Source organism: Mastigoproctus giganteus, chromosome 2, assembly GCF_048544385.1.
Source record: "Mastigoproctus giganteus isolate SK-2022 chromosome 2, ASM4854438v1, whole genome shotgun sequence".
NCBI classification, from domain to species: domain Eukaryota; kingdom Metazoa; phylum Arthropoda; class Arachnida; order Uropygi; family Thelyphonidae; genus Mastigoproctus; species Mastigoproctus giganteus.
This window is the reverse complement of record NC_143576.1, coordinates 144148446-144160966: the sequence shown is the minus strand read 5'-3', so window position 1 is coordinate 144160966 and position 12521 is coordinate 144148446. Positions and strand designations below refer to the sequence as shown.

The 12521-nt window shown below is 35.5% G+C and overlaps 1 protein-coding gene across 1 annotated transcript in view; it reads left to right on the top strand.

Annotated features, from left to right (window-relative positions):
* LOC150089632 (kinetochore protein NDC80 homolog) overlaps positions 1–12521 on the top strand; it is a 110606-nt gene that overhangs the window by 89779 nt on the left and 8306 nt on the right. The window contains exons 12-13 of the mRNA XM_090390058.1: positions 246–338; positions 5157–5284. Of these exons, the coding sequence (XP_090246184.1) occupies positions 246–338; positions 5157–5284 (221 nt within the window). The remainder of the gene's footprint in view (positions 1–245; positions 339–5156; positions 5285–12521) is intronic.

The following is a 12521-nucleotide window of genomic DNA, read 5'->3' as shown; positions in this document are numbered from 1 at the left end:
ACTGAAAGAAGCTAGACCACACTTTATCCTAAAGATATGGCCCACTGTCTTCCTGATAAATGAAGTAATAAATTTGATTCAAAATGAAACTGAATATCATAAATGATTTTATGATATTCAGTTTCATTTTGTATGCAAATGATTTGTGAAATTATGTAAGAATTATAAGGAACCCCTTCATAATGTTCTTATAAATCATTTCAACAATAGTTTGAAATTCAGATTTTTTTAAATCTAAATTACAGCAACAGATGAAAGCAGCAGAAATACAGACAAACTTGCAGCTGTTGGAATCAGAGCAGAAAAAGTGTGAAATGGAATTAGAAAGCCAGCAAAAGGTAGTCATTATTTATTAGATTTTTGTATAATTTAAGTTGAAATATATTTTTTGAAAAAATATAAGAATAAAATAAGTTGCATATCATTTGTTAAGGGGAGGGGGAAGAATCCCAGTCACTGTTATTATCGCTGAAACAGCAGATACTATGGCAGGATGGTGATTGTCATTTGCTACGTGGTTGGAAAGTTTTGGATTCAAATCTCATTCAGTGATATGACAAACTCACTACCTATTTTAAACCAATCTGATGTGGAATCCCCCTCCAGAATTTTTTTCTCTCCCCCAGACCTTAGCAGTAATCTAAAACAGTTCAGTCCATCTCTTTATAGAATACTCCGTGGAAATTTGTTGTATCATGAAAGAAACCATCTTTTGCATCATCCTGATTACCCTGTTTCTCTGTTTTTATTTTTAAATTTTAATACAAGATAGCTTTTATATAATTCCAAACGTGATAATATACAATATGTATGCTATTAGTTCTTTTTATATTAGTTCAATAATGAAATAAAACAGAAAAGTTGGTTCTGTTTTCATGCAAAAAAGTCTAAAAATCTCAAAAGAAAAACAGCTAAATATCTATATATGACAACAGTGCATTTTTTGAATATTAACATGTTCAATACAATGTTGTGTCACTGTTATGACACAACACTGTATTGAACATATTAATATTAAAAAAATACAGGTAATACAGATTTTAGAAATTTGTCAGTTCTGAATGGCAGAAGGCTAATTTTGATATTGTTTTGAATATTTTCATGTAAAATGGGTATTTTTGCATGCAGTCTTTCATTATCATAAATTTCTGTTCTAATTTTAAAACTCCTTGGCAGAGTATGGTAATAAACATTCATGCTTATTCCTTAATTAGCATGAATTTCTATTCATGCTAATTTTAGTACTATTTGCAAGTATAGTAATTAGAACCCTCATCATTCACAAGGTTAGGTAAATTAACTGAATTTTCAGCTCCTGCACCGGTCGAGAAACTCAAAGAGAGAAAATCATTTAAACCTCATTAGTGTGAGTGGCAATAGAGAAAATTGGTCACTCATTGCAAAAAAAACCAGAAAGGCCATAAGATACACTTGTCAATCACATATCTTGGACATGTCTAGAGCATTGGCTTCAGCTTCAGAGTTGTTCATAGATCAGTAATATAAGCCAAGAAATTTCATGTCAGTGATGGGATATGTGACATATGTTCTTCTAAAAGTTTGACTGTTTCCTTTGGGCAAAATTACTTTATTTTTTCTTCCAGTATGTGCCAAAACAAATTATCTTACTAAATCTATAGAACTGATACTGTTAGTGGTTCTCCTTGCATGCATGAGTTCTGGTCAAAAATCAAGTTCAAGTTAGTATTACATAGCAACATGCAAAATCAGACAGACATCAAAGAAGGTTGAATAACTACACTATATTAATATTTCATGTATTGAATATTTCAAACATGCATTATACCAAGACAAAGCAGCATCTTAATGTTTATTTTTCAAGCAAGTTAAGATCTCTCTTCAATTCCTCTCAAGGTAAAATAAGCACTTGAAAACAAAAAATTTAATGTACATTTCTTGCTTTATATTTTATATCAAAATATTTCTAAAAATACCTTCTGAGATTAACAAAAAGTCTAATTTCTTTGAAAAATAACTGATAAAATTTTTTCCCCCCCTTTTAAAGTAGTGATTGCTTTAAACCTTTTCTAATTATTGTAGAATGCCAATGTATATTGTTTTTCAGTATTTTATTGTTTGTTTCCATACACAATATTTAGCTGTAACAATCTTAGAGAACAGATTTTAGTGCATTACTGCATCAGGCCAATCACAGGGAATGTATTGTTCCTATCACTTAAGCTTGCTATTAAGCCCACTTAGAAACAAAAACCGTTATCCATGGTCCGACCTTAGTTGCTATCTTTTTAAATTGCACTTCACTGAATAGGTGAACCTGTTATGCATTTAAATCTCAGATACCACCAGGACAGCTGTTTCTAAGGTTTATTTCTGTTTTCATTTTTTTTAATGTCTATCCCAAGCACAAGAGGTATTAGAACCTATAGTACTTAGTACCATGCATGGGTTGAAGATTGACTTAATTGACTGATTAACTGGTTAATTTTTTGAAAATTTACAATTTTTTTTTTAATTACAAAAATCTTATAATATAGTAATTTAAAGTTTTTTTTTATATACAACACTATCCTACCAAAATTAAAAAAAGAAATTAATAAAAATAAGTAAAAAATAAATTAATAGCATGTTGGCTGTATGGACTTTAATGCATAGTCGAAGATTTTTACCAGTTTCTGGTAGAATACTGGTGGTATTGTGTTCCACTTCTCCAGAGAAACCTTCATACCACATCTTCCAACTTCACAGTTTTGGACAATGCACTCAGGTGTTAAACATTCTCCAGGCATTCCACACACTCAAATGTTGGGCTGGAAGAGTACATAGTGTGGCTCATCACTACATTCTCTGTGGATCGGTGGAAATCAGCACTGATTGATCCATAGCCCATGTTCAGTGCACCTTGCACCAAACATGGGCTATGGATTAATGCACCATGCCAGTTGACAGTATGCACTTATTTTTGTTATCAAAGGTTCATGGACTACACTATGAAAAATGTGTGCCGTCGTGTCATGAAAACCATGGGCTTGCCTGTGACCACACAGTGATCCAAATGCAAATTCTCTAGCATTGTCTAGAGATGGCAGGTTGAGGTAACCAGCTATCTCATGTCAGTCAGTATTTTGTCTTCCTATTTGCTGAGCTCAGTGTTGCCTCTTGACTTTCATTTTTTCAGCACATTGCCAACTGTTGGCTTCAAGTTGTTTAATTCCTGAACAGTATCATGCTCAGACCTTTTCCACATGTGCCATCCAGTTATCATTCCCCTCTGAAACTGTTAGCACTTTTTATATACTCATGATTTGGAATATACCAAATGAAATGAATTGTGGCCTAACTGCCGATCGCCTTTACAGGCCAAAATATTTGTATTTCATAGTTGCAGTTTCCTGCAGTCAGCAGGGTTGTCCCTTGACTTCTGGTGGGATACTATATTTAATTTGTACACAGTTCTTTGAAATCACTGAAGAAGTGAAATACTGCAAAATGCTTAACATATATAACAGTTTAAAATGAAACAGATTCTCTTACCTTGCAGAAATTAGTGGTTTCATTTTTACTTAATCCTAAAATATTTTTCTTGGTTACACAATCTTTAGATATATGCAGTATTAATATTTATATATAAATGAAAGGTTTTATGATGATTTTTTTTTTTTTTTTTTGGTAGTTGTTGGTGCATCGGCTTCTGTGGCCATAATGCACCTCCCAAGATTTTGCAGTACTTTGATCCAAGCCCAAGGCAGGATTCGAACCCGCGACCTTTGGGTTGCCAGGCATGTACTTTACCCACCCAGCTAGCCCGGTCGGCTATGATAAATGAATTAGAAATAAATGTGTATCTATGTATGTGTGACAACATTATTTCTACTTCACATTTATTTACTTTTTACATTTTCTACTTCATGTTTTTTCCACTTCACATGTTTAGCAAAATTATAAATTAGGAGAGTTTTATATTAGTGCTTTAGTGAGTGAGAGAGAGAGAGAGAGAGAGAGAGAGAGAGAGAGAGAGAGAGAGAGAGAGAGAGAGAGAGAGCTCATTATATTGGAGTTCTTTCAGAATTCCGGTTGATTGTACCAGTACATGAATGCTCTCCATGACTATATGATAGTTTTGTTAGTTATCAGTGGGATTCAAAACCAGACATCATCATTTGGAGATGTCTGTGTTTGAATCCCATGAGACTGGAGGAATTAACCCATGAGTGAATTTATAAGCACTGTGTGGGTCCTTAGGAATGAGTTTTTTTTTTTTTTTTTTTTAAGACATTTTAAAATTCCTGAAAATGAAACCTTGTACATAAATGCTTTTAAATATTTTCTTACTTTGATTTGATTTTTTTAAAAAATCAAATCAGAATTTTAAATTTCAAATAAAAAAATTAATGAAATTCTAAAAATTTAAATTGAAATTAAATTTACAAATTGTAAATTAAAAATTAAATTTAAAAGTTTTAAATTAAAAATTTGTAAAAAACTCATTTTTACTTTTTTTTCAGTAATATCTTTTCTATCTGTTTATGTATAACTTTATTAAATTTCTTTGTAGATCTGAATTTCAGAGAATATTGGGTTTTTAAGCCAAAATCAGCCAACAGTGGCTAACAGGCACAATTGTCCTCAATTTATAAAATCTGTTACAAGCTTTGTCTTTAATCACTTAGACACATAGATAAGAGATGGCAACTTACTGGACGAGTTTAAAATTCTTTGAAATGGCCTTGAGAATGGCCAAAAGAGTTAAAGGCCTCCTTAATTAGGTTTAACTGATTTCAGATAAAGTGTTGTTTCCCTGTGAGTTTGTTTCTCCCACCCAGCCTGCACAATATGCAAATAAGCCCATGAATACACATACTTTACAGACATAATACACACAGTTGTACAGAGCAATATGGACTGAGGTCCTAATGTACTATATAAATTACAATAACAATCAGCAGTATATGAATATATCAGAAATGCTATTTTGGATACATAAAATGATAGTCAAATAAGTGTTATATTTCCACTGGTGCACTTTTCTCATATTCATCTTTGAATACAGCATTGCCAATCTGCGATTTGTGCAAAATTGCATACATCTGTAATTTGTTTCCACCTGCAGACTGCTTTACTATACATTTATATATATAACTTTCAGAAGATTAATTTCAGCAAACTGGTTTTTATAGGAGATGGAATCTGAATTAAGTGCTCTCCATAGTAAGCAAGATAAGCTTGTTGAAGAAATTAATTCAGTTCGTAAGAAATCTGTATTTCCAAAACAAATAGAAGCAGAAATTCAGGAGTTAAAAGTCATGTAAGTATTTTTCTGAGTGTATATTTAAATATTCATTATATATTAGGAGAACTTTAGTTTTGCATTAATTTCTTTAACTTAAAAAGATGTAAAGTTCATAAGAACTTCGTGGTGTATTTGCAAAATCAGAAATATGTCAACTATTATTTCAGAAACTATAGAAATACCAATAAATTGTGATTTCCTGCTTTTTTTGGTTTTCTGTATTAGCCACTGAATAAATAAGGTTTTCTAAATCTCTAATACTATAATGCAAGTCATATTCTTACACTCTAATTTGGATAATAAGTCTACTGTGATAGACAAGTGGTTTGTTTGAATCTCAAACTGGAGAAACTAATATTTTCCCAGACAAATTCCTCTCGAAATTATCTTAGACATAATGGAAGTTTACACTGTTATTGGAACCACTTTAACTCTGGCCTATTATCTATATAAACGATATCCACCAAAAAAGTATTCAGACACACTTTCAAGAATATTACTGTTATTATTAACTATTATTTAGTAATTATTATTATTATTAAAAATATTATTAAATATAAAATACTATTTTATAGTTATTATATTATATTTAATAATACATATAATTATATCTTTCTATACATTAAAATAATTTTCCTCCTAGTGATATTTATTCAGCCAATGGGAGAAGAGAGATGTGGGTTATGTGGTAATACGTAACAAATACTAAAATGCGTAACAGAAGCTTGTTTTACTGTGGTAAAATAAGCTTCTGTTTAAGCGTGTTCATGCGCTATGTTTATCTAACATAACCACTCGGTACCATGCTTGATTTCCATATGTAACATGTTTATGTATTCATAGCAGAGGAAGAGAGACACACAGTGTCGAAAGCTTCTGTAAGTATTTTATCTTATTTTATCAAAAGAAGCGAGCAGGGGGCGAAGCTCCCTAGTATTATATTATAAATAAAATAATTAATATAAAATATTTATTTTATTTGTCTGGATATCCTCAGAACAATATTTTTAATTAATCTTAAAGAGGGTAGTTCATGCAAGGATGTCTGTCAGCATGTCAACCAACCACAGGGGAAATGCATAGTCCTGTTTGTTCAATTGTAGGGCAGTTGCATGTGAACAAAGTATTATAGTTATCAATACAAAACAACATGGTGTTGTTTATGACATTTATGGGCTGTGGAGGGACAAATTTTGCTACATAATGTTTCATTCCTGTGGATATGTTTGGGTTTGGAGATTTCCCAATGAGTGCTTCCTGTTGGAGTGTATCATCTCGACTGTAAAGTTTTGTGGAATCAGTATAATAGTATTGGGTTTGTATCAGCTGGTTTAGACTTGTGTTGGTAGTAGGGCCTGAAACCATGAAGTCAGTATGGAGTACTCAGCATGAAGTACTTAGACATTCAAGATAATCATTTGCTACCTATGTCAGGGTTATCCACTGTTGGTTTCTGGAGAAGGATGTCGAAAAGTTGGACTGGCTGGCTCAGAGTCCAATCTTAACTCCCCTGAACACCTGTGGGTTTAGTTGGAGTGCTGATTTGGGCTGTGACCGAAACAGCTAGGGCTGTTCTGGCTAACTTACAGAAGTTGGTGGAAACTGTCCAGGAGCACTATGAGTGTGATGAAGGCCAAAGGTGGCCCTATTTTATTAGGTTTTTGAATTAAATTCCCTTTTTTACAACTGCATGAATGCCCAGATACTTTTGGTCATATAGTGTATGCCTTGCCAAAGTCCTCATGTCCACATGCTGACCCCGGTAATATTAGTTCAGCTAGCACTTCCACTTTGTATCTTAGGAGATCTGAATGGCTACCATTTGTTTTGGGGGATCCTTGTACATAGTTTGTAAGAAGATCCCATCAAGTAAAAGTTCTGTTCACTGGCAGGAGCCAGTAAATAGAATCTTTGATAGCTATCAACTTATACTCTTAAAACACTTGGGTCTCATATCTATATTAAATTCCCTTTAAGCACCTGTGCTTTAGACCTCTCAGTATGCTCACTCTCTATCTTCCAAGCATGGAATGGTCAGTGCTGGGTGATCCACATAACAGTGACCATTTCCTGTTACCTCTAAAATCCAAATGCAGTTAAGCTATCACCCAGACTGTTTCATTATGTGGGAATTTTTATAAAGTAGACTGGAATAATACTCAAAATTCTTATTTATTCAACCCAATCAAATTGTTTACTCCTCTCCCATTACAAATGTCACCACATGTACCACCAACCAAATATTAGTTGCTGCTACTGTGGTAATAACAAAATCACGAGGCAGGTTATTATACCTCTGATGGGAGCACCCCTGAATAAATTATGCCAGAGCCATTTTTTCCCAATTAAAACAAAATCTATATGGGTGACATCAATGCTAATTTACAAATCAATTATTGTGTTTCCAATCTGCATTATTGTTTTGTTATTTAAGAAGTTTGGGCATTAAAAAAAAAAAAAAAAAAAAAATCCCATTTCCTTAAGCCTATTCATGCATCATGTTGAAAAACAAGAATTTAAAATTAGCTCCATCATTCCTGTTCAACTACCGACATGTGCTGCTGCCACCTTTGATCCATATGTCTCCCACTGTAAGTGCTGGCTCACTTCTGATGTTTACATTTCTTAGTGATGGACCACTAAACGTTGTAGGATCATTCACAATTATGTTCATAACAGATTGAAGAGTGGCATTTAAAAGGGAACAATTTAAACTTTTTCATGACAGTTTTAAGGTTATAAAATGGCATACCTGATCCAAGGTACATCTGGCAGTGAGAAGCAAATTCAGGCCCATTAGGCAGTTATGACTAACCAGTGGTGAAATAGTGACTGCAATTTAGTAAAGAACATAATACAGTTGTGCACTATTTTGTCAAAATAGAGGCTGCTAGCTTGGCAAATCAAGAAAGTTAAAGCTTAGAATCAAGTCCACATTTCTCACTATGGTTAACATCAACACAAGAGGTTAAAGCTGAAGCCCAAAGATTAAAACCACAATACATCATAACATCACAAAAGAACTGACCCACTCTAGATGTATGTGCCAAATCTGGAGCTAGCACCCAAAATGTAATCATTAAGAGTTACCATTTGATAATAGCATTGGTACGTAGGTGCTGAGAAAGTATTTGATACCCCACTGAGATGATATTAACACCAACTGATCCTGGTGATGCCGACCGGGCTAGCCGAGTGGGTAAAGTACCTGCCCGGCAACCCAAAGGTCGCGGGTTCGATTCCCGCCTCGGGCTTGGATCAAAGTACTGCAAAAACCTTGGGAGGTGCAATATGGCCACAGAAGCCGATGCGCCAACAACTACCAAAAAAAAAAAAAAAAAAAAAAAAAAAAGATCCTGGTGATTATACAGAAAAATGGTGTATATTATTAGATGATGTGCCCATACAATGTACAAGTAATAATGTTTCAGAATAAATATAGCTTTGTAAAAAAATTGTGGGGTAATTATATTTGGAATGACCCTTATACTTGCAGTTTCAACTGTACACCACGTGGAAATTTGCATGATGCTTTGTTATTCACCGTTCATTTAAGATGTGCTAACTTACCAATAGAATTCAAAGATAATATATTATCATCATCCACAGTTGACATTTTTACATGTGTTGGCAGTTCTGCAAGTTGTGGTGAGTTCTTGGTCTGGTTTCCAAAGCAGTGCCTTTTTGTTATGCTTAGTATAAAAGCTACTTCCATTCATTTAAGTTGCTACAGACAGTTATTTGTTTTGCATTTGAAATATCACTTTGTCAGATATTAATGTGATGAATGATGTCAATCTTATATCTGGCCCAATACAGGAAACTCTTGGCTGTTGGATCTATTATTTTAAGTTCTAAATTTTCTGATCTATTATATCCATGGTTATGCCATTGACATTTTACCATTTCTTCAATTCTTTGCATTGCTGCTGAATCCTGTGACACCTATCCTCACTGGATTGTTGATTGATTTGCAATTATCTGGGGGGGGATACATGCATCCAACCAATCTACCAATAATGGACACAGAGACTGTACTGTGTTATCCTTTCTCTACAACAGTATTCTGCATACCACTTTTGTTGAGAGTTTTTGTGCTCTTAGAAGCTGGCTTAGATCTGCTTCTGACATTCTGAGCATGTTAGGTAAGAATATTCCCCTTCAATTTCTGTAAAGAAAAGCCCTCAGATTCTTTTTTCCATGCAAAGGTCTGAGTGGTTTGCCGAATTTGTTTGCAATCCTTAACATCAAAGAGTTTAGGTCAATGGCTGAGAGAGGAGGATGAATAGTACCTTGGTCACCTGGGACAGGCCACCCTGATGGAATGGAATTAAGTGTGGTGATAAACCAACCTAATTATCACTGAACTGAGATAAGAGCTCTCCTCATAAGTTATTAGTCAGATGATTCTTTGCCTGTTTAGACAAAAGGCACTCATGGCTCCCTTCCTAAGATCCCTCTGCAGAATAAATAGAGAAATACTTATCAATCCAGTGTTGTTGCAGCAAATTTAAACAGGTTCCTTGTTCAGGCTGCTGTTACCTTAATGTTGAGGCTAGTGGAGAAACAACTATAAGAAATTAAATGCCAGAAGAGCCAGATATCAGGAGCACAACATCTTGTCACATTATAAATTTTCTCTTTATACTCCAGGATGGCCATGTAGGGTCAGAGAAGTTTACAAGATGGGGTGTACAAGGACATCACAGCATTTTGTGGTACACATGGATTCACACACATGCCACGAGTAACTATGTACTGGCATCCTGACCACAATTTCCTGTTGTCATTCAGCATTTTTTTCATTGAAAAACATTGACCCAGCAATACATATTCATGACATGGCATAATTCACTCTGATTTTAACTGGGTGCAAGGATTCTTCAAAATGGTGTGGGAATTAAAAGGACTCCAGATGTCTGGTTATGTTTACTACATTACCGGAGACAAATGAGTGTCTCATGTCTCATAGCCCTAGAGAATTGATTTAATTACATTCACAATTTACAGAGCCATTTATCAGGTGCAGTACCTAGTACCTGTGTTAAGTTATCTCAGTTGCATCTTTCAATTTGCCTGAAAATGCAAATTCCCAGTGTTTTAGTGCACTATGAGCATTCCCATGTGATAGTGCTGTTTCAGCTTATTGACATGGAAAATTCTTAAGTTCAGCCTGCACTTCGAGTGGTTTTTTTCCTGTTAACATTAGCTCAGAGCAGCTGTGTTTTTTTGTAATAAACAACCAATCTGTTGAAAAAGAAATTAAAATGATGACTTATGCAATGGCACCTACTTGAAAAAAATACCCAATAATGAACACTTGACCCTTTTTTTGGGTCAGATTGAAGGGTCGTGCCCTCACTCCTAACAAAATAGTGACTCACTTGTGCATAGTATACAGGGTGTCTCAAAAATACACGGCATAAATTCTGGAATGAGTTCCTCATATGTAGACAATAAAAATATTTTATATCAACATAGTTCCAGAAATGCTTGGTTTCCAAGTTTTGAAGGTCTGTCTATGACACTTAACTGTTCACATCACCTTATAGTAATTGTTCAAAATGTCTACCTTCTGCCTGAATACAGGCCTCACATCAACGTCTCATGGACTCACGAAGACGATGCCAAATTCCTGGTATGTTTCGTATTGTCTCACAACCTGCTCCAATTCAATTGCGGAGAGTTTCCACATCAGCTAGCAGAGTCGAATACACCAATGACTTTAAATGGCCCCCACAAGAAGAAATCTAGTGGGTTTAAATCAGTGAGCATGGAGGCAGTTGGTCCACCTCTACCTATCCACCGACCAGGAAACCGTCGATTCAGGTAACTGCGAGCTAGGTGGCTGAAATGTGCAGGTGCGCCATCGTGCATGAAGTGTGCTTGTTGACGAATGATCAGTGGTGTGTCATCCAAGAAATCAGGCATGTTGTTTTCCAGAAAGTTTCTGTACGCCTGCCCTGTGAGTTTGTTTGGAAGTACATGGGGCCCAAATAATTTATCACCAAAAACACCTGCCCAGATGTTGAGGCTGAACCACTGTTGATGTGATGGAAGAATTGTATGTGGGTTTTCCTCAGCCCATACATGCTGATTGTGAAAGTTTTGGATTCCGTGTGAACTGTGCTTCATCTGTGAATATCACTAAGGCAGGAAAGTGAGAAGTTGTACCACACTGCTGCAAGAACCACTGGCAAAACATTACTCGTGCAGGGTAATGTTGACAAGGCCTGTACCTGTTGCAGATGGTAAGGATACAGTTGGTGTTCTCGCAACACTCTCCAAATAGTTGAACGTTGAACAGTGTTGCACTTCTGTTCTGCGTGTCCTGATTCCAGGAGTGGCATACACAACATCCAAAATCTCCTTCTCTACCTCTACTTCAGGAGTTGTAGATCTTGGTCGTCCTCTGTTGGCAGCACAAGATGTAAAGGTCCCATGTTCACAAAGGTGGCAATGGATACCTTCAAACGTTTTCCTGTCTGGACATCTTCGTTCTGGGAACCTTTCATGGTACAAACGACGAGCCTCCAGAGTAAATATAAAGTGCATATCCGCTGCTCCTAATTTGAGTACATGGTCGGCATGGAAAACCACCAGATTCTGTCAGTACCTTGTGATGGCCCCAGGGGCTTTACTGGGGTAATACTGTGAGTTGTGAGTGAAAATTGAGATAGCTGATTGATTGTTTCGAGTTTAATTTCTTTGTTCTTGCTGTTGTGTTGCTTGGATTAGCTGCCCTACTTTCCCGTAGTCTGGGATGGGCAAGCAGAGAGATTCCCTGCTTGGCGAAACAGACACTGATTACAAATTGGGTTTTGAGGAAATTTTGGTAAAGCATTTCTGTGCCCTTTGGGGCAGTTGCCCCTGGGACCGTGATCCGTTTAACTTGAGTCGTGGAGTTTTTAACGACCAGTTGGCATTTTTAATATTCCGTTCAGATTTGAGTTGTCAGGTTTGACAGCTCCTTGCTCTTTGAATAATTTGAATTGTATATAGTGTAAATAGTTACTAACTGTCACTGTTGACTTTTGGTTTTTATAATATACAATGTCGAGTTCAAGTGATCTTGACCCTACTTCTGAGGAAATTTTGGCTGCAACTTCTGAGGTGACTGAGGATGAATGGGAAGAAATTACCCAAGAAATCCTCATACAGGCTCATGAGTTGACTGAGCTTGAAGTGTTTTCAGGGCGAGCTTTAGCTAGAACACCAGTGAAGGAAAGATCGTTGTCACTCCCTTGTCCCT